The sequence below is a fragment of the Vigna angularis genome, chromosome 1 (genome assembly GCF_016808095.1).
Source record: "Vigna angularis cultivar LongXiaoDou No.4 chromosome 1, ASM1680809v1, whole genome shotgun sequence".
Lineage (NCBI taxonomy): Eukaryota > Viridiplantae > Streptophyta > Magnoliopsida > Fabales > Fabaceae > Vigna > Vigna angularis.
Window position 1 is genome coordinate 30571901 of NC_068970.1, and position 22800 is coordinate 30594700.

At 29.6% G+C, this 22800-nt stretch overlaps 2 protein-coding genes across 3 annotated transcripts; both read right to left on the bottom strand.

Annotated features, from left to right (window-relative positions):
• Positions 1-2925: 2925 nt before the first annotated feature.
• On the bottom strand, positions 2926-6215 carry LOC108332807 (14-3-3-like protein GF14 iota). The gene is made up of 7 exons (XM_017568111.2): positions 6049-6215; positions 5513-5819; positions 4761-4848; positions 4527-4636; positions 4109-4257; positions 3509-3552; positions 2926-3124 (listed from the first exon to the last, which is right to left on the bottom strand). Exons 1-7 carry the CDS (start codon positions 6119-6121, stop codon positions 3119-3121), a joined length of 777 nt encoding a protein of 258 aa, XP_017423600.1. The 5' UTR covers positions 6122-6215; the 3' UTR covers positions 2926-3118.
• A 9395-nt stretch (positions 6216-15610) lies between these two features.
• On the bottom strand, positions 15611-21508 carry LOC108322177 (probable methyltransferase PMT5). Of its 2 annotated transcripts, XM_052867586.1 has the most exons (9): positions 20509-21506; positions 20069-20204; positions 19608-19848; positions 18604-18826; positions 18266-18425; positions 17850-18154; positions 16725-16857; positions 16004-16211; positions 15611-15798 (listed from the first exon to the last, which is right to left on the bottom strand). In XM_052867586.1, the coding sequence occupies exons 1-8, from the start codon at positions 21021-21023 to the stop codon at positions 16062-16064; spliced, it is 1863 nt and encodes a 620-aa protein (XP_052723546.1). In that variant the 5' UTR covers positions 21024-21506; the 3' UTR covers positions 15611-15798; positions 16004-16061. The 2 variants fall into 2 exon arrangements, with proteins under 2 accessions (XP_052723546.1, XP_052723550.1); XM_052867590.1 differs by lacking the exons at positions 15611-15798; positions 16004-16211; positions 16725-16857 and having other exon boundaries at positions 18012-18156; positions 18264-18425; positions 20509-21508.
• Between the last annotated feature and the right edge of the window lie 1292 nt (positions 21509-22800).

The following is a 22800-nucleotide window of genomic DNA, read 5'->3' on the forward strand; positions in this document are numbered from 1 at the left end:
AACAGATAACAGTTGGAGATTTACAAAAGAAACATAAATATGACATGTTCATTTATAAAATTTAAATATTAAAATGACAGTTGAATCTAATTAAATTTAATGAAGTTAATTCTACTCAATAAATAATTAAATGCTTCACATTATTAAGATAAACAAACAAAACTTGAATGATAGACCGTTGTTGACTTTCAAATTTGAAATCTATAATAATCCTAACATATAATCAGTTTTATGACCATCATTCTCTTTAAATGAAAACTTTAGAAGGTGAAAAAAAATATGCTGAGCAACATATAATAATTGACAAAAAAAGTAATACATAAATAATAGTTTTATAGTTAAATAATCACTATAAGTGAAAACTGACTAATAAATTAACTGGTAGATTATTATAAAGTAGTTTTTAAATGATAAAGTACTTGTCAACATAGGAGTTTCACACTAATAAATTAGGTGGTAGTTTATAAGTTTTCAATTGGTTAATTAATTTATAAATTAGTTTATCACTTAGGAGAGTTTTTTCACATTTTTTTTTTCAAATTTACCCTTTAAATAATTTTTTTGAAATTAAAATAATTATTTTATCAACTTTACCACTTTTTATTTTTATTTTTTAATTTAACCATTTTTTAAATTTAACCATTTTTCTAATTATGAAACATCCTAAAAAATAAATAAAAACTATTTACAATAAATTATAAAATAATTTTTATTTAGTTTTATAATTATAATAATAACAATAATAAAACTTTTCTTATCTTTTATTATCATGAAAAATGGTTAAGACATATGTTTTTACTGGTATATATAAAAAGACTTAATATCAAGACATGCTGTTTTTACTAATATATATACGTTTTTACTAATATATACGTTTTTATTAATATATAACTACATATATAAGATACACCTTTTAAGTGTTTTTTTTTTTTGGTTTTTTCAATTTTACCCTTTTAATTACTATATTTTAAATTTAAATAATTATTCATAATAGAAAAAACTATCTTTAAATTTTATCATTTTAATATCTATTTCTTAAAATTCAAATAATTACTTATTATAAAAAATATTTATTCTTTTATTATTTTAGTAATTACTTTTTCAAATTTAAATAATTACGTATAATATTATTTACACAATATTACTTATAATACTTTTTATTTTAATAACTAAAATTTATTTTATCTATAATTATATTTATATTTATATACAATGTTTATTTTTTTAATTTTACTCTTTTTAATTACTACATTTAAAATTTAAATAATTTATAAATATTTATAAAATGTGTATACACGTACTTATGACGTTAAGCTAGTATATATAAAAAAGGGCTGGTTTGGTAACTGATTATTTTTTGGTGTATACATCTCTACTTATTTTACCTTTATTAATATAAATTTCTTTAAACTTTGAATCTACTTTTTTATAATTATTTTTTAAAAATAATTTCTTTTATAAATTTAATACCATTTTCATTTTAATAAAAAATAATTTTTATCTTTTTATAATCATTACATAAATGTAATGTTGAATCTCTCATGTTCTTCTCAGTCTATTTATGTGTTTTTCACTTTTATCCTTTAAACAACCGTTTTCTTAAATTAAAATAATTATTTTACTAGTTTTATCATTTAAGTGATTATTTTTAAAATTTAATATTTTTTCATTGTATTGTTATTTTTAATTACTTTTAAGCTAAAGTAACTATATACAGTAAAATTGAGAAAATTATTTACATTAACTTTTTTTATAATAATAAAAATAATATTTTTATTATGCTTTGTTAAGAACACATATTTATGTTTTCATTAGTATATATAATTACTTTTAAATTTTGAATAGTTTTTTTTCCTTAACTTTAAAATATAGTCAGGATAACATAAAAATATTAAATATGTACACTAAACGGAAAAATTCCTTTATATATTACTAAATATTACAATTTTTTAAAATATAATTAAATTCTTATTAAAAAAATTTATGTTTCCATTTATTTTTAAAAAACTGTGTATGTTATTTTTATTTAAAAAAAGTTATTTTTATCTAAACTAGTTAATTAAACAAGTATTACTCCAATTTAATTTTACTTATTTTTAGAAATTAAAATATTTTATTTACCAATCTATATAACTTACTAGTCTTACATTAAACTTATCTCTTAAAATATTTATTTTGTTTAATTTCCTTAACTCATCATATATTAAAATTAGTTATGTTAATGTTAATTGTTTTAAATTTAAACTATCCATAAAAAATTAAAAAGTAATCTAACATAAATAAAAATAATATAACAATTAATTGTCTAAATGAAAAAAAAAATGTTATAATAAGTAAAACAGAAATTTGAGACAATAAAAAATTAAAAAAATTATGTGTTAATTCTAGTATACATTTTTTTTAAAGTAAACTATTTTAAACATTTGATCAAATATTTACGCATTGAAGTTAACTTACAAGCTAATCAAATAAATTAATAATATCTTATTCAAAATATCAAATACACCATATATGAAAATCACTAGCCTTTTAGAAAGCAACAGAGTTTATAAACTAATTAAAATTATAAAACTGTATTTTAAAAACCAAAATTTTAATATCAACGTCAATCTAATGAAATATTTATCCATTATTCGTGTTGAAATCCTTAAAATCAATCACGATTTTAATTTAAAAAAAAAATAGAGATTTAAAGAAATAACATTAATGATGTATGTTCAATAATCATGATAAAGAGGTATTCTAATATGATCGAAGAGAAACCTCTGCAGCATGGAAGAAGGAAATGGAAAGAGAGGAGCCGCCATAGTCGGAGAAGGAAGAAACTCATTTTCGTTTTTCATGGCCCAAGTGCAAAATTACGAGAAACATGATTGAAGTCTCAAAAAACAAAAAATCTTTGAGTAAAATATGTAAATTATCCATTACTACAAATGACGAGTTTAAGATATAAGGAATGTAAAGTAAAAAAATTGTAAACTAAAAATAAAAGCCGCAAGTAGAACTTTTCTAGCATTGTTTTTATATGTAACGAAAGCACAATAACTATGAAATAGCTGTAATCTGCATTTTCTGGTCCAAATGAACAGCAATGCTCCAGGCGCAGACTATCTTACCCTCAGTGCTGTAAAACAAACAAAAAGAAAAGTCAACGGAAATTATAAATACCAATAGTGCATCAAAATTGTTGAGCTTGTAAACCATGATTTCTGTTTGACCAAAAATGAAAATTAACTGATATTAGTTGAAGCATTGACTAACTTACCATTCCAATGCAAGCATTTCTTAACCGAGTTAATTCTTGAGCTAGAAAATCATGATGCTTTTTGACCAAAAATAAAATTACTAGGCATTGATTAAAACGTTGACCATCCTACTCTAGCTGACACCCTTTTTCATTACAGGACAAACTATGAACTCATTTTACATCATTCTATTGAAACCACTTGATACAACACACTCACAGAAATAATGCAAAACACAGGCGAAAACAATTTTATACTCAAACCTCAGGAGCAGCAGGTTTGATTTCTTCTGGTTTGATTTCATCACCTGCATGAGTGTTAATGAAGTTTTTAGAGTGAGCATGTGTTTATGTATGAGTATTACTCTTGTAAATCCTCACTATCGAGAAAGAAATTATTAGTATATTAATATATTTTATGATACAAGGAAGAAAAAGAAGATTTTACTAAAAACAAGTAGCTCTAGAAAAAAGGGTGAAATTCAAAGGCAAGCAACTAATTCCTTTCACATTACTCTAATGTGATTTTCCTTCAAAGTTTCCAAGAGAGAGACACAGAGAGAGTAGTTGGCTATGGGACTCTATATATCAATCTCTTTCTATCTGTGTGAGACATAATTATTTCTCCAAAAGTAAGAGTTACTATAATAAGTAGTGAAAAGGGGTTTAAATTTATGGATCAATACGGTTTATTAATTACGAGTTGGAAATATATCTTTCTCGTAATGGGCTTTAACTACTCTAATGTAATAATAACACAACTTTTCCAACATTTTTTCTTCACTAGATAATTAAAATTTATGAAAAACTTACTAATGCACATCATTAATGTTATATATAAAGTTTAAATGGTGACGATGATACCTCCATCCTCGGGCAAATCGGAGGTCCAGAGAGTGAGATTGTCTCTCAAGAGCTGCATGATCAAGGTGCTGTCCTTGTATGACTCTTCACTCAAGGTGTCTAACTCAGCAATTGCTTCATCGAAAGCTTGCTTAGCCAAATGGCAGGCCCTGTAAGTTTTATCAATAACTAAGTCTATGTAGCAGTGTTGGGAATGTGTAGAAAGTGACAACATCCTAGGTTTCAGAAAAAGTGTGATAATTTATGAACATGGATGGACCAAGATCATAAACTCAATGACATGAACCAATGGATTTTAATGCACACCAGACCCATTACTTATGGCTCCAAATGGCCACATAGAACTAAATAATTTAGGATTTTGTTTTCTGATCCTTAGCATGTAGCTGAAACAAAAGAGAAAGGAAGATAATTTTACCTTTCAGGAGAGTTCATTATCTCATAATAGAAGACTGAGAAGTTGAGTGCAAGTCCAAGACGAATTGGATGTGTTGATGGAAGATCTGTGTTTGCTGCAGCTAAAGCAGCCTAACAATAATAGTTTGAACATCATCAAACAAACAGCACCAGATATAGATAAACAATAATATAAAGTATAAAAGAGTATAGATGAAAGAGTTCATTGCTGAAAAGAAAGACAATAGATACCAACCTCATATCCCTTCAGTGATTGCTCAGCTGCCTCCTTTCTTTCTTGATCGGTCTTGAACTCAGCTAGATATCGATAATAGTCACCCTTCCTGCATCAAAAAGAATTGATATTAAGCTCAAGAAAATTCAACACAGAACCTAAGCATGATAAAGCTATGTAAGAAGAAATATATAATGACACACAGTCTTCTTGTTACAAGATATTAGGTAGATTCTTTGAGGAAAGATACTAAAAAGTTCTGATATTAAGAAGTTATGAACAAATTGATTGAAGAGATTATCATGATATACAAGAAATCCACAAACTAAGGATTCTGTCACTTAAATGCTTAACAAATTATTCACCATTTGTGTCAAATTTAAAAATCCAAAAATTCTGAACAAGTTATTCACTCACACGAATTCGTCCTTTCTCTCAATAAAAAGAAAAGAATATCACACTCGTTAATTATTTCTTTTAGTCCAATCAATAGTTAGTAAAAGATATTGATTTAAATATCCGTGAGTATTTCACTAATCTTAAGGATGCCTGTGAAAAATGTATAAATTTAAGATATATTAATTAATGCTATGATTAAATTAACCAAACGACATAAACCTTTTAAATCTGTATCCTTGATCTAATAATATATCAGTTCTAATTTGTAGAGTAAAAGATCAAAATTTAGATGGTATTCTCTGATCAGAATTTGAACAAAGTAAATATTTGATAAGAAAAACGGTAGAAAGTAGAAAACAGCGAACATGACTCACATCTTATAGTAGAAAACGGTGGCTTCTCCAGAGGTGGAAGAAGGAACAAGATGCTTGTCAATAATTGAAAGAATATCACTGCAAATTTTGGAGAGTTCCTCTTCCACTTTCTGACGATAATTCTTTATCATTTTTGCATTGCTCTCATTTCCTTTAGACTCTTCCTTCTGTTCAATCGATGACATAATGCGCCAAGAAGCTCTTCGTGCACCAATCACATTCTTATATCCCACCGACAGCAGATTCCTCTCTTCCACGGTCAATTCTAGATCAAGTTTTGCAATCGCCTTCATGCATTCAACCATTTCTGATGAATTTCGCATGTTAATATATATACAGATACCATTTTCAACAAATCATTCAAATCGTACGTACATCATGCCATGCAACAACACTCTCATCATTAATCAAACAAAATGAATCAAATGTTGTGGATCCTTTTAATTTGATTCGTGGAAAGATAGAAAAAGAAAATCTAGATTCACACGTACAACAAGGTGGCATAATAAAATAGAAAAAGTGATGATGATGACGACCTTCATATCTCTCAGCTTGCTCAGAGAGCTTGGCGATGTAAACTTGGGTCTCTCTCTCCTTCTCCGAGGACATTGTTATGTTGATTCAGAGGAAGAAGGGTTTCAAAATGTAAGTGGTTGTGGAGAAGAAGAAGAAAAAGACGATGAAGAAGAAGATGAAGAATAAGAAGAAGAAGAATGCGAGAAAGAAGGCTAGGGAAGCGTGGAATGTATATATATAGAAGGAAGAATGCGGGGAGAGGGTAAGACTCTTTTAATTCTAGTTTCAATCTTCCTTATTCTTAGAACAAAACTAATCACAAACCCTAACTTCTAGGACTTGTTATAACAATCTTCTATATATATATATATATATATATATATATATATATATATATATATATATATATATATATATATATATAATTTTATTCATTTTAAAATTCATAATTATTGCATTTAATTAATATATTTCTTTCACATTCTACTCAGATTGCTAGATATCTGATTAAATACAAAAATTTATGCATAGATTATGTAGAGAAGAATAAAATATTAATACACCTCCTCTTACAATTTTTGCATACATGATAAATGTATGCATATAGGTTGTAAAGGATTATTTTTTTAAATAAAAATTAAACACATGCTCTTCTTGGTTAGTTTTTATTGTTCACCTTAAATGACAATATAAACATAATAAATGAGGATAAAATTGTTGTATTAAGAGTTTTACATTTTTTTTTTCAAAAGCACGTGATGCAGTTTTTTTTACTCACAAGCACATATAGTATTCAAAATTTAAGTAAAAACAAAGACAGTAAAAAAAATATAATAATTAATGTTAAATTCAACTTGAAAATAGAAAAAAAATGAAATAAAAATGAAAAGAATAATTTTTAATAATTCTTTCTAAAAAACATTATGCTTTGAAATAGTAAGTTTAGTTTATTAATTAAGCAAATCTTGTGAATTTAGTTTTGTTTTCTTAATAAGGTTTCTGGTTATTGGTTTTCTTTTTAGTCTTTTTTTTCCTGAAATTTAAAAAACTAGTAAATTATGCCAATGTTAAAAATAAGTAATTTAATCATATCTCAAATCAATTCTTAGATCAGTACTAATACGTTGAAGATGTCTAACACTTGTCAAGAAATTTTAGTGTAACAAAAGTAAATATGTTATGTAAATGTGTATTTATTATTTCAATTCTTTAGGGACTAACTGACTATATACAAATGTGACGAAGGAATTTTATTCTGACAAAAATTGTGATAACTAAAACAACTCAAATTAGAGAAGAGATTTTTGAAACTTTTTTTTTTGCTTTTAGTTAAAATATGTTAATTTTGTTTAATTTTTTTTTTAAATTTAGTCTTCACAAATAAAACAATTTTTATTTTAACTCCTATAAATATATTACTTTTTCGTTTAGTTTATAGTCCCATCATATATTAACATGAATGATTTTAACAATATCTATATAATTTTTCTGGGGATTTTGGAATCTGAATGTACCTAAGATATTTGGGAGATATTTTCATAGTGATGTATCTTATTTGGAATTTAAAACAAAAATGTTAAGGAAGACAAAAAAACTTGTAAAAAAATTAAAACTAAAATCCGATGTAACATCCCAAAAATACAGTATATAACTATATAATAGAATAATCACATTAAATAATATTACAGATCAGTCTTACACTAACGTAGAGCGTACGATTATGGCCGAACGACCTTACAGAAAGAGTTAAAAAATTTAAGTTGTACAGCGGTACAATTCTGACCGAACGGTTTACAAAATACTATACAGAACGGTAATACAAAACAAAAGGGGAAGGTGATCGAACGATCACCTTACTATCAGGCTATTGCTATTGACCGAACGGTTCTACGGTTCGGTCTTAACCTCTACCTCTACTAAATTTTCTTCTTCCAGCGCCTCTTCCAACAGCTCGTCTCCTTCTGCTCACATCCACACGGATGATCATTCCAATGACAAAGATGAACGTACAAAACAGACAAGACAGAAAACACAGGGTAAGCTTATGTAATTTAATTCATGTATAAACATATACATTTCACACAATCAAACACACAAGATAAATTTCATCATACGTTTCATGCAAAGCCTAATACTAGACTGACTGCCCGGACTGTATGAAGTTTGTGTAGCTACGACGTTCGTGCACCCGGGTGATGTAGTAACTGGGATACCCTCAACAGCTGTCACCCGAGGTTAGTCCTATCTGTCCAAATTAACCATAAGGACTAGGACCTCCTACCGTTCCCACACATGACCTACCCTCCTCTACGTGAGGACGAGTACTCACGGAACATCAGGATGAACTGCCAGCTTAGCATGCCCACATTCATACTTTACCAATTTCAATATTCATTCATGAGTCATTCCTCCCCGGAACGCTCGTTCATAATCCACAACATTTCAATCCATATCACATTCTCTTCACCTTTCATTAATAATCATCCCAATTTAACCATTTGTACAAGGATTACTAAGGGTACTAAATACTGAACGTTCAAATTTCACTTTTAAATAGACCAAATACTTGGAGTGTGACTGAGAGGTCTCCCGTTCCAGAATAGACTAAGGCCGGAAGGTTTACTATTAGGTTGGGAAAGAAACCGAGGGCAATAGATATCGTAAGAAGTGAATGGAACGAACGTTAATTACAAAGTGAGCCAATTAGATGAACTGGCTCTTGAGATATCCAACCGAACACCGAAAAATCATGCCAAGTACTAAGACTCTAGGCCGGAACCAATGTATGCAGACACTTCAAGACATTCAAAGAATAATACTTAGAAGGATTCACATGAAGAAACCAAACGCTTGTGAATACTTAGCTTGTTTGAGTTTAGTATCAAGAAAATCGAATGCTAGTCAATGACCGAGTACGGTAGAGAGAGAACTCTATTGAATTTGGACGAACGTTATTTTCATTAGATAAATTATAGGAAAGAGAATGAACGCTTGGTGTTAGACCGAGCACTACTCAGTACGAGCGCTTGGTGTAAGACCGAGCACTACTAAACTTATATTAGAAGGTTTGATAAATATAATAAGATACCATTTGGAGTAGTGTTTAAGAACAAACGAAAATATGCAAATACATATACTTAAGTTTATAACCGAATACCAAGAAACAACTATGCTTGGCCGAATGCTCATGCACAGTATTACGAAACGAAGACGCTCGTCCTCAACTAGGATTCTTCCCAAATGAAAGAATCCAATTCTAACCAAGTTTACTAGAAAAACCAAACGGTCAAGGACCGTTTAGTGACGAACGTACACTTTCATAGGGAAATTTCATACATCGAAATCATTTATCTCAATTAAATTTCTCAACATATAGTTTCATAATTTCATACATTCATAACATAGTCAATTTTCATACTTCATACAATCCATATCATAGAAATTTCATACATCAGAACATAGCACAATCATATTTCATTTCCAATCATCAAATTAACGAATGTTCATGCAGCACAACAACATACAAATTAAATTAGATAAGTTTCCCTTACCTCTGAGCGTGAACGAACGTTCCTAGAGACAGAATACGGTTCGACTGACTACAATTCCTTCTACCCTCAACGCTCAACAATTCTTCAAACTAAACTCAACAACAGACCAAAATGGTTCAGAACGAGACTATGAACTCATGCAACTAGAACTTGGTTTGCATGTGCCAGAGAACGAACGACTAAAGGAGAAGAAGAACTTACTAGTTCAGAACTCGAAACCGATCGGTTCAAACTGAATCTTTAGACGCCAGAAAAGTGCTTCTACGGTGCCTGAATGATGATCGGAGAAGAGAAATGGTGAGATTTGGTAGAGAGAAGGGAGAGCTTTTAGTGAGAAGGAGGAGAAATGAAATTTTTAGAGTTTGGGGAAGAAGGTGCATGTAGAGAGAGTGTGACGTGAATTTTCTGAAAAATCAAGTTTTGCTTCCCATGTCAAAACGAGCGTCCGCTCATCTGCCGACACCTGCCTTCCACTATCTGATTTTCGGATCCTCGTCGCTTGACACCTGGCGTCTGTTCAGAGGATTTTTGGGTGTGTTTTTAATGAAGTCTGACATAGGACTAAAGAGTTAATTAATAATTCCTTTTACAAATTGAATTTAATTTTCAAATGTCATTATTTGCACACAATACAAAATGATAATTTCCACATAATATTTTATGGAGCATTAACTAAATTTATCGAAGTTACTTGAAATACTAAATGTGTACTATTGTCTCTTTCTGGAATACAATTTTATGAAGAAATATTAAACAGTTAAAGTTTGAATTGCTAAAACTGTTTGTTAACCTAATGAACCGGTTTGTTTAGCTAAGAATAGGATGTTGGATATGAATTATTCAAAATATGTTCAGTAAAAGAGTATTTCTTAAATAATACCAAGTTAAAATTTTTAATTTAATAACTAGTAAAATAAAAAATGATTTATAATTTTATAATTGCTTACTGAAAATATGACAACATAGCGGTTTAAGGAACATATAAAACTTTATGATCTTATAATGACATTGAGGGAGAAAAGGTTTCAACATAATCTTGAATTTGAGACACTCTTATGCATTGTAATTGTTTTAAAAAGTTTTATCAAATAAAAATATAAATGGGAAAATATTTTTATTGTAATTATGCACTAAAAAATTATAAGTCAATGATCAAAATTGATCGAAAACGTTAAAAATTTGTCGATAACAATTTTTTTTCGATAGATTTTTGACGAGTTGAAATTTGTTGATAGAAATGCAGTCAGGTAATATTATTGATGAAAATTTATGTAATATCCCATAATCTCACACTTGATAATTCATAGTTGATATATTGTAGCATTATACCACCATTCACAATGAATATAAAGGATTTCATACATGATATATATATATATATATGTTTTAAACTCAGATTTCAACTACAAACTCATAAATATAACTCGAATTCTTCTAATTTATTCTGCTATCTCTTTCTTCATTGGCACTGAATCGGATGACATTCCTTCATTTGCTCCCGTATAACGAATTATACGATCATCGCACAAACACAAACAAGTAGGGTGAGCTAACATGCAACAAATCATTTATAAAACATGCATAATTACTTTGATACACTCAACAAACATCATATAATAATTATGTCAGACACTCTCATACTATCATACAACAATCGCACCATAGACACTCATCCCATCATACCACAATCCCCAATAGACACTCATCCTATCATACCACAGACACTCATCCCATCGTACCACAATCCCCAAATAGACACTCATCCAGATGATACGTTGATGAGTGATCATGGGAGGTTATACACTTGTGATGACCTCTACTTCTCCTTACAAATACACTTCCAAAATATTCCATACCATCCACAAGGTTAGTCCTCAACACTATGTCCAAAACTGGCACATAGACCAGGATCTCCTGCCCCTCTCACCACATAACTCATCCTTCTCTACTTGAGACCGGATGATTATTAGAGTATCAGGATAACCTCCAACAACAAAACCCTCAACATCAACATATACACTAATACCATGTCATTACAGAATAGTCAGAACCTACTGGATTTGAGCAGGGCTGCTCTATGATCAGAGATGTACCAACTCCGGTTAACCTTAATATAATTACTAGGTTTGAACCCATGTCCCTAGTGTTACAAGGTGTTTACCATCTGAACTACTGTAAATTTCTGTTTAACTTATTACGTTTTATTTATATAAGTTTATTAATTATATTTTCCATTCACAAAGAAATTTATTACTACTAGTAATAAAATTGTTACTATTAAGGTGAATATTTTTCATGGGTCTTACAATTTATATCTCTTGGTAATTACCGAAAGAAAAATGTATTAATAATTATCGAAAGAAAAATTCATTGATAAATATCGCAATCTGATTCATCTTTCTCCTTTCTTCTTCTTCCTTCTTTTAGGGATTTTTTTTATTTGTGCATGGTGAGTCCTACGATGAAACTGAGACCAATCCATCTTCAACTTAATCTATTTTCCATCATCTACATATCCACTCTCAATTTCTTTACTACCAAAGCCAAAGTCTAATGACCTACAAACAACATATACAATCTCACTTCAATAATCATCACAAATTCAACCTAAGAAAAAAAAAAGGGTGAGACGCAGTGGTGACTCATTAGAGTGGAGGTGACTCGTTAGCAGAGAGAAAATGTTCACAACGGTTACCAGTGATGATACTCTGTCGATATCTATGGTGGTTGTTAATAGAGACGAAATGAAGATGAAGGATACTTAACTCTTTTGTTTATAGATGGAGAGTAAATCCCAAATGGTTTTTAGGTTTGAAGAATTAGGGATTAGGGTTTAAAAAGGAAATGAAGATGAAGAAGCTTGAATGCACTTTTACACCTTCATTCCTACCACTTATGTATCTATTAGGATTTTTGAGCAGGAATTTATCATTCTTTTTTTTTGACGGATTTACCAATGAAAAAATGATGGATTTATTGACAAAAATATTCATTAATAACCATTTTAAATTATTGACGGATTTTATTGATGAATTTTAAGATCTGCAAGTACTGATAATTTTTATCAACGAAAAAATTTGTTAGTAAATGAAATATATATTATCGACGAATTTGTTCATCAATAAAAATTTATTAAAATTTGTCGATAATTAAAATTTCAAAATTCACTAATAATATTCATTAATAATTTTGTTAGTAAAATTTCATCGATAATTCTAAGATCTTTTGTATTGATAAAAAGATATATATTTTGTTGAAACAAAAAGTAATATATTTTGTTGTAATTACTGAGAAATATTAGTTGTGAATTCAAGTGTTTTAAACTATAAGTAAAATGTAAATAATATAAAAGAACACATCATGATTCACGAAACACATGTAATGTGTCAATACATTTCTTCTTAAAGATATCCTAAATAATTAAGTTTACTAATAAAAGTATCAAATGAATATTCTTATTATATTTTATATTTTTTTTATCAATAATAACAAATATAATTAATAGAAATAATTTCATTCTCTAAACTCATAAAGAAGAGAATAAAAGAAATTTATAATCATTGTAACCTCTCTATTCTAACATATAGGATTCTATAAAAATAAAGGAAAATAAAATTTTTAAAGAGGTCTCTTTTATACTACTATGGAGTACTTAATCAATATTATTCTTTTATCTAAAGGTACGAAGTTTCACATTGATTATAAATAAGGTTTTTCACAAAAGTGAGTATAAATATTATCTTATAGGTTAATTTTATGAGATTGAATTTTACTTAAAGTTCACTATTTAACATGATATCACGAGTAGAGCTTATTTTAACAAATTTTGTTATTTGTTGAAACTTTTATTTCACCTGTTATCAGACTGTTATTAGATCATTCATTAATGTTTAGTTCCATACGAAAGATAAATATACCTCAACGTGAAAAAGATGTATTAGAAGTTTATTATCAACTAGAAATAACACAAATTCACAGTATATAAATAAATGTAAATTTCACCTTAAAAAAACCAATTTTGTCATGTTGTCTTAAAGTTTCTTTCTTAACCTTAAATGCATTATTCAACTTTTTTGTATTCAATTACAAATCCACGTATCCTAGCACATGGAATTTTATTGTTTTATATAATAATTTGATATATATATATATATATATTATTAATTTTTTATGTAATTTTATTTATTATGTACGAACAAAATTATTAAGTATACTATTACTATAGATTATATTGAAATTAAGTTGCAATAAAATAGTTTAACTATAATTGTATATTGTACGAATACTAAATAAACTCACTTGTATTATTTTAACTCTTTTTAATTTTGAAAAGAAATAAATATTTTCATTAACATATTAGTGTATGTATATGTATGGATAATATTGAATACAGATAAATAAATAAATGAGTATGTACAAATCTAATTCCATTTCTATCTTAATTTGATTAAACATCTATAATTCATTAGATAATTTAAACAAAATTATTTTCAGTATTTTAAGATTTTCTAAAATTTTTTTCTTGATATTTCACATTGAAGAAAATAATTTGTATTCTTTAATCCGTGATAATATTATTATGTTTTGTTTGCTATTATATTTAATTTATAATTAGGGTAGTAAGAAAAAGGATAGAAATGTAAAATATAAGTATACACGTACTCTTTTCTTTTAATTAAATATGTCTTTCACTCAAACTATTTATTAAGATTGTATTTCTTCAAAATATGTACCAATCTTATCCCTACACTTTATAAAACAATGTAAAATGTTTTTAAGAGCAAACAATAACTAAGAAAGTTGAAGTTTCTCTCTTCTTTCTATCAATTTCTCTTTCCTCATTACAACGTTTTGTGCTTTCGCCAGCACTGAAATCTCCCTAACTATCATGGTGAGAAGAGAGAGTTGAAGTGAAAAGAGAGAAACGCTAAGCGTCTTCACTACTATTGGCTACTAAGACACTTTACATTCTTTTATTATGTGTATGGTTCAATCTCATATGGAAAATACTCTACATTCTTTTATGGAAAAAGTTTTTTTTTTTTACAACTTTTTTTATAAGGCATACGTGATGATTTATGATGGGTCTGTTTCAATTATTTTTTAAAATAAATTCAAATAAACTAATAAAATGGTGACAGGTGTCATGTTATAAAAATTGTTAGAAAAAGTTATTAAAATATCATAATCTCCTTTTATATACTAATCTCATGTACTTTTACAAAATACAATTTGAGTGGATAAAACAAATATTTAATTTTACTTTTTTTTCTTTAGGATTTAGGATCTAAGGGTTTAAGCACTTATTTTTCTATTATCTCTCATGTTAACTTATTTTGTTTTCCATATTAAAAGTAAAATAAGAAAGCAATTTGTGTAAAACTTATAACAAAATTACAAACAAATCCAAAGACATAATTTATTTAATTAATATTTTTAAAATTTTCCTATATTTTCCTATTTATTTAAAAAAAAGTGTTATGATGAAATTTATTATCGCCTGAACTTTTTTTGCAATTGTTTACACAAATTATTTTGAAATAAACTAATAATAAAAACTGTATAATTTTTAGAAGGAAAATTTAATTAATTTGCATAACAATGAAAATAAAATTTACAAAGTTTTAATTCTTAAATTGAATTTATGTTCTGTTAGAAATAAACATTTAAAAAAAAGAAGTTATTAGTGATGATTTTATATCTATTATTTGCTTGGCTATTAAAAAAGTGTTTTGCTTTTAAAGAATGTTTATATGAGAATAATGCCCTTTGAAATGCTTTTCCTTCGAAATATTAAATTTGAAAATTAGAAGTAAGAGAAACCACTTGCACCAGCAGATAAATCAAACTAAATTGCAATGTCAATTCCACATGTGAGTGGGACACACACGAGGGGAAGATTAGGTAACTATTCCACATTCTTCAATTTCATGCCCATTCACATTCTTTCTCAAAAAATTAGCGATTGTTCACACAAGTAATAGAAGTCCAATGATTGATAAAGAAATATTAAAGTAAAAAAAATAAAGAATGCTAATAAGATATTGGAAAAATGAATTACTACAAACTTCGACAAAAAATAAAGGGTAACTAAATTCAACAAGAACCTTCACAATCTACAGCTTCCTCAATCCTCTGATCAGGATGTGGACACGATTGAAAACGTCAAGGCTCTGAGCTTTGTATATACAAACATGTGCCAACTAAACAATTCATTCTCTGAAATTGCACAACGCAGATTATATCAGTTGTATGCTACAGGGAATCATATTCACAAACTTCTTTGTCAATGCTCAAACTGGAATGACCGACACAAGTTTTGTAAATGTATCTAAAATGTTGTAATTTTATACTAAACTAAATGCTACCCACTTTTCTCAAAGTAAGATGTTACACTGCTTAGAAAGAAGTTTAGAGGAATTACCGAGCAAAAAAATTGTATTCATTTATCATGGTGAGATATACTAGTGCTCCATAAGCAATTATTTTTTCAAAAAAGGTTTCTGGCAAACAAGTAGCCGCTGGTCACTTCCATTCTGAAGATCAATTACCCTTGCTTCCCAACGTACTTGTGTGGCAACCATGCGAGCCATCTCAATAGCTCTCATAGTATCAGAAAGAATGACCCAACCCTACAAAAACAATGAAACGTAAAAAAAAAGTAAGGCTTCATTGACCATTCCAATATACTGGGACTAAACTACTTGTCTTCAGATGGACAAATTCAATAACTGCTACCTTTGGTCTCATATGTAGACCCCTTTAACCCTCCACAAGAATTAAGAAATTTAGTACATTTAATTAGTGGTATAAAATTAATCAACAATTTCTATAATTATTTTTTTCAGAATTATCCTTAAAATTATTGGGATACCGTTTTTAAATCTCTTTCCACCCAATTAATTAAGGTATCTCCACTTAAGTACTGACATTTTGCTTTCTATATAGGAAAAGATAAAGTGAATGAAAGGGATACTTCTGAATAGTGAGTAAATTCGTCTATCCTCAAGAGAGAGGATCTGGGTTCCATAAAAAAAATTAGACATTTGAAAGCGGTCTTATGATAAGAACTATGGAGAACTTTCGAAGAGATTCTTATAAAAATCTTAGAGGGAATATTTCATATTACCACCATCACAACATACCTCTGGACGCAATATTCTATCCATCTCCAGGAACAAGTCTATCGTGCTGCACCTCTCTGAGGATAGATGTGAAAGAAGTCCATCTGCATGAAGCAAATCATATGTCCGGGGATAGGTGGGAAAAGGTTCACACCTGAAGATCAATGTATTAGTAGTCGTATACAAAAATGAATTACTCGGAAGTTCATAAGCGATAACTCTTTTACGAAGAGGTTGTCAATCAATTCCAAACAGAAGCATGACGTTCTTTAAAATTGGGTTTCAAAATAGAACTACGTCTACTTCCAAATCCAATAGATCAAGTGCATGTATCCACCTTACGTTCATCTTCAAATTCAATCTCAAAAAGAAAAGCAAAATAAAGAACATTGAACATTAGGTATTGAAATCTCAACATTGAATGTTAGATATAAATTATTGGTATTTTATGCATGCTGTCTACGTTTTTTAAAAATGTATATAAAATTATTTACTTTCTAAAGATTTTATGAAACGTAGAGACTATTATTTGTTTGGTGACAATTATAAAAAAATGCTCTTCTTTTCAAAAGAGTGCTATACTTACATGCTTATTCCCCCAAAAGCAATTCAACTAAGAAATCTGTTATTTTTCAGATCTGATTTTAAATAAACATTTTAAAAAAAAAATACGCTAATACTATCTTCAAAATAAAAGAGATCTTTCATGGAAAAAATAACTGAAATAAATGGACTCTAAATTAAAAGTCTACGTTAGCTGATCTAATGGCATTCAATAATTTACAACATAAGAAGTTGCTAAAGAACTATTTTTGTACATACATCACTAAATCATTTTCAATGCTGATATTTTCACATTAAGCAGTAAAATCACCATGGTTCTTGAAGTAAAGTATCTAAAATTGCTGTTACTTTCTCAACTAGCATACACCATTCTTATGTCATTTGTTATAAGAATGAGCCAATAATAAATAATAAGGCAAGTGAAATAGCTTTATCAGGCTTAGTGAAATTATCAGTTTATAACCCTCAAACAGTCATTACCTTCACACCTGAAACAATTTTTCATGTGTATGGAAACCTTGTTTATATTATGGTTTCACAAACAACTTTTTTAGATCATGAACAGTAAAACAAGCAACTCACCAGTCATGCATGACACCGGCAAAACCTCTATCTAGTATAAGAGGAAGAAGTGCATTAGAAGCTGTGGAAGAAACCACGTTCATAACCCAGACTGACTTTTTCTCCTCGAGCAGGGCAGCATTCAACCCCCCAAAATTAGCACTCATGTCCATAACATTCCGGACCATATTATATGGAGGGAATGGATCTTCATCTCCAAGTCTCTTCGGATGGTCAGAGAAAATTAGCGGGGTAAGTAACGACCAATAATTGTTGACAGCTGATCTCCAATGTTGCAAATCTTCATAAAATTCTTCAGGTTGAACTCCTGCAATAATAAAGAAAAATCATGAAAAGGAAAAGCATTACAGAAAGGAACAAAATTTGGAGGGGAAGAAACAAGAAGAAAGACATGCAGAAGAAATCTGTTAATACTTTCCATGAATTTTAAGTTCAGCCGAGCTCAATCCAGATTCAGAAGATCTGTTCTGTATTGCAATCCAGCGCTTGCTAGACGTCCCACTTATACATGGCACAAGAGGCCTATAATATGACTGAGTATCCTCTCCTTCACATAGCTGTATAGTACTCTGCTTACTACAATTAAGAAACAAATGTTGCTGAAAACCTATAGTTATAAGTGAAAGTGTTCAATGAAGAGCCAGCAGCCCAACTAGTGATAGTTGATGGTAGCCATCTCAGATAGAGAAACAATTTAGTTGCTCAAATAATTATTTATCATTTACATCACTCATGTTACTACAGTTATCCTTACCGAGATGCATAACATCCAACATCAGTAGCCTTCTGCCACACAAAACTTTCATCTTGCTGAGCTACAAGAGTCCAGCAGAGTTGTTGGGTGAACACTTCTATTGTGTTTGACATTATTCTCTTTTTATCCTTTGATGAACCCTGTGGTCTCGTTGTAGGTGAGGTTAAAACAAAATATCCTCCGGGTTTAAGAACACGATCAACTTCTATAAGGAAGAATCCATCTGAGGGATGAAGTCAATGTTAGAAAGCAAGGGACAGCAGTTCATACAGAAGCTAAATGATATTCACTTATAGGATGGTCAATGGAATAATGGAAAGAGAATAAGGAAATGGTAATGATATGAGAGAGAGAGAGAGAGAGAGAGAGAGAGAGAATGATAAAAAATGGTCACATTCTCATACAAACATTTCAGAGACCTATTTCAGCCATCAATTTCATTCGTGACAAACAAATTACTCAATTAAAATAGTAAGCAACTTTTATGACTGAATGAAGGCCCACCTTTTTCTAGCGATGAAATTCAATTAAATCATAAAGAATGGATGTAACAAGGATCTGACTTCTAAACGCTTGATACAAAGATATATCAAGAATCAATTGCCAAATACACTTAAGATGTTAGGTGAAGACCAAGAATGCTTTTTATATCTCCAACAAAAGGTTACTGCACTGTGGCATTTCAAGAGTTGATGATAATTAGTCACTAATTTGACATTTGACAGACAGCCTAATCATACCTATTTGGCCTCAAAATCTACAGCACCAAATATTGTGCACAATACTGACTGAGTCTTCTTTTTCTCTCATTTGTTGTAAAATACAACTTTTTGAACAATTACGTGGAATTCAAATTCAGATTCACAAAAATATGAATCTGTTAATCAACATTTCAGTTAACAATACGGCAAAACACAAATAGAATTTGTAAGTATAATGTCAACAAGGAAATCCACTCTGCTAAGAATGAAATAGTGATGAATGCCCATAAATTGTATAATTACCTTTTTCATCCCACACAATGCCGCACTGAGCACAGTGAACCATGTCATATGATAATGATGGATATGGAAGCTGTCTGGAGATAAAGTTGCCAATCATAGCTGGAAGACCTCTCTCAAGAGACAATTGAACTTGGCTGCCAGTAGCTTCATACGCCGCAATACAAACCACCATTATTTTCAGTGACAATAAATGAGCTCCAAAGCTACCAAATCCACAATTAATATCTAGTATATTGCGAATCTGTTATAAAGTAATTAATGAAGATCAGTCATATACATATTATGGAACAAAAACAACATGGTCCTCAATGAGAATCATAAAGAGGACATAATCACCTAAATAACATTATCTTTCATTACTGTTACTACATGGAACTATTTTGCACAAACCCTGTCCGTGTAAAGCATACTAGTTCCCAAAAGAATAAAAGTCAGTGGACAATGGTGGACAGAAGACTTACACCGGCTTGAGGAAGCTCAATGTCACTTCCTAAGCCTATCATCTCTGCAAGTTGGCGAGCATAATCTTTCACACTGTTGAATATGAACCCATCCTGCGAGTGAAAGGCGATTTGATTCTCTTCTAATAGCATCAACCTAGTGAAATCACCACAATATTTAAGAAAATGAAAATAAGAAAGATTAAAAAGCAATCAATCATAATGAATCAGAACAGACAGAAGCCATTCAAGCAGTCTTTTCGTCTTACCACCCCCTCCCCCGAAAAAGATCACGCAGTTATAAGGTTCTTAAATTGCTAAGAGGCTTCTGCTATCACATTTCGACCGCAGTTACTCATAATTTTCTGCTATTTTAAAAATTGCAATGCAACTATAACCCCAAGTTTAAAGAATGGTTAGGGGATCAACTTCACACCGTATTAATTAATTACAGTAAGTACCTTTTGGTCATACTTCCAGAGGAAAGAAACTGATCTTTGGTGATCTTCACATTTGCGCTCCATATGACATCCCTCCCACTCGGCCACCGCAACGGAGTCTTGTATTCCTTGGGAGGCCGAACCAAACACCTCTCCGACACCTTATACACCTCGCAATGCCGATCAAACTCCTCTCCGTCTTTAAACCCAGAAATCAAATTCGCAGAGACATTGTGACACGGCACGAAATTCTCCCTTTCCTTTCCGCAAAGCTCCACCTCCTTCTGCCTCGAGCCACCACTCGACACACTCCTTAATTCCAAGTAATCCGCCGCGGCCTGCTCCTTTATCCTTCTGTAATTCGTGTAGATTAGCGATTCCGCAGTGCGAGACGCTGAATCATCGGTGTTCGAAGAAGAAGATGAACTCAACACTGCAATCAGTGCAAGGATACTTATCAGACACAGGATTAACCAGCTCAGTGGCGGCTTATGGCCAATTACGAAAGACTGTTTCTTCAACCAAGAGCTTCTCATGTCCAAAGTCGTGAGTCACACGCAGATTCAAAACGACACTAAATTGTAAACTCCTTTAACCCTAGTCCTTCAACCATGACACCGCAAATCCTCACTTCTCTGCGACCACTGAAACGACAACTCACGCAATTGAACCACAAACGCAGATTAGAACGCGAAATCACGAAAGTTTAGGGAGACGGTCGTGCAATGCCAATCGGAGGATATAGCGAGCGTGCGAAAGATCAAACAGATCGCCGGTAAATTGGAATTTGAAAACGCGACGCGGATCCGATTGCGCCTGGCTTCGAACAGAGGAATTAGGGTTTGGGCGGAGATGATGACGATGATGATGATGAAGAAGAAGAAGAAAAAGAAGAAGAGCTTGAGATTGATTTAGAGATCGATTGATTCTGAAATGGTGAGAAAAAGAGCATTGTTGTTGTTGGGTCCAGATTATTTTAGATTGCTAACTTTCCTTGCTTTCAAAACTAACATTATCTCTTTCTTACTTTATATGCCTCTCAAGCTTCCATTATTAATCAGATTCAAAACAACAACATCATTATTGATCTTAATTAATGACCTTTTATACATTTAACTACTTTTGGAATTAAATTAAATTACCACCCTATAAAATTGGTATCTTCTAATCTAGCATTCATTAAACAAACAAAACAATATATATACAAATTTTGTTCAACAAGTGTGTTAACAATTTTCATTGTGTGCGTCTCTCTCCACGTTTTTGTTATAATTATAATTATCAAAATACAAATAATAGTTAACACACCAGTTTTCATTAATTGCTATCAATTTTTTGCTCTTCTTTTTTAATCAATTAATATTTCTTTAATTAATTTCTTAACTAAGATACTTATTAGCATGGTCATTTATTAAATTTCAAGAATAGAACCACCAAAGCATTGACGACAACTTGTTAAGGAATAATCTTACAGCTACCAAATGGAGGCAGGCAGATCTGGTAGTTGCCAACCATGTTCCAGTTTTTCTCTTTTCTTTTCTTTTTTAGAAAAATCGTGAACGAGGGGAAGAGAATAAAATGGATCAAGTTTTTATTTTAAATCGATTATGATCTTAATTTCTAAATTTTTATGGACAAAGAATTATTTTTGAGTGAAACTTTGATATATTTTATTTTTAAATTTTAAAAATAAATAAATAATTTTTTAAGACAATTATATTAAATTTTGTTGATTCAAATGTTATTAAAATATAAATATATCAATGTAAATAAATCAAATTTTAATATAAAACATTTTTGACGTATATAAAAAATTTAACATATAATTAAGTTTAAAGAACTATAATTATTTAATTTTAAAGTTTAAAAACTAAAATACATTAAAATTTTAAATATATATTAATTTCAATTTTATATCAAAATTTAATGACCAAAAATGTATTAAATCTAATTAAATTTAAATTTATTTTTTATTTAAAGATTGATTTTCTAAACACTCTTCAGTACTTAATTATTATTATTTTTTACTCAATTCTATTTAAAACATTACGTGTGTTTAGTATTTTACCGATTTTATGTATTAACTTAAAGGCTTAATACCTCTTTTAGTCCCTCCAGAGAAGGATTGGATTCAAAATGGTCCTACTTTTTTTAAAAAGTAAAAATTGATCCCAAATTTTGAAAAAATGGTTCAGGTTAATACTTTTTGCTAACAGCATAAAAGTTAAAACGGTGCAGTTGCCCCTAGACAAAACTTAATGAATAACATGTCAATTTTATGTGATTGTGTGGCAGTATTAAATTTACTAACGT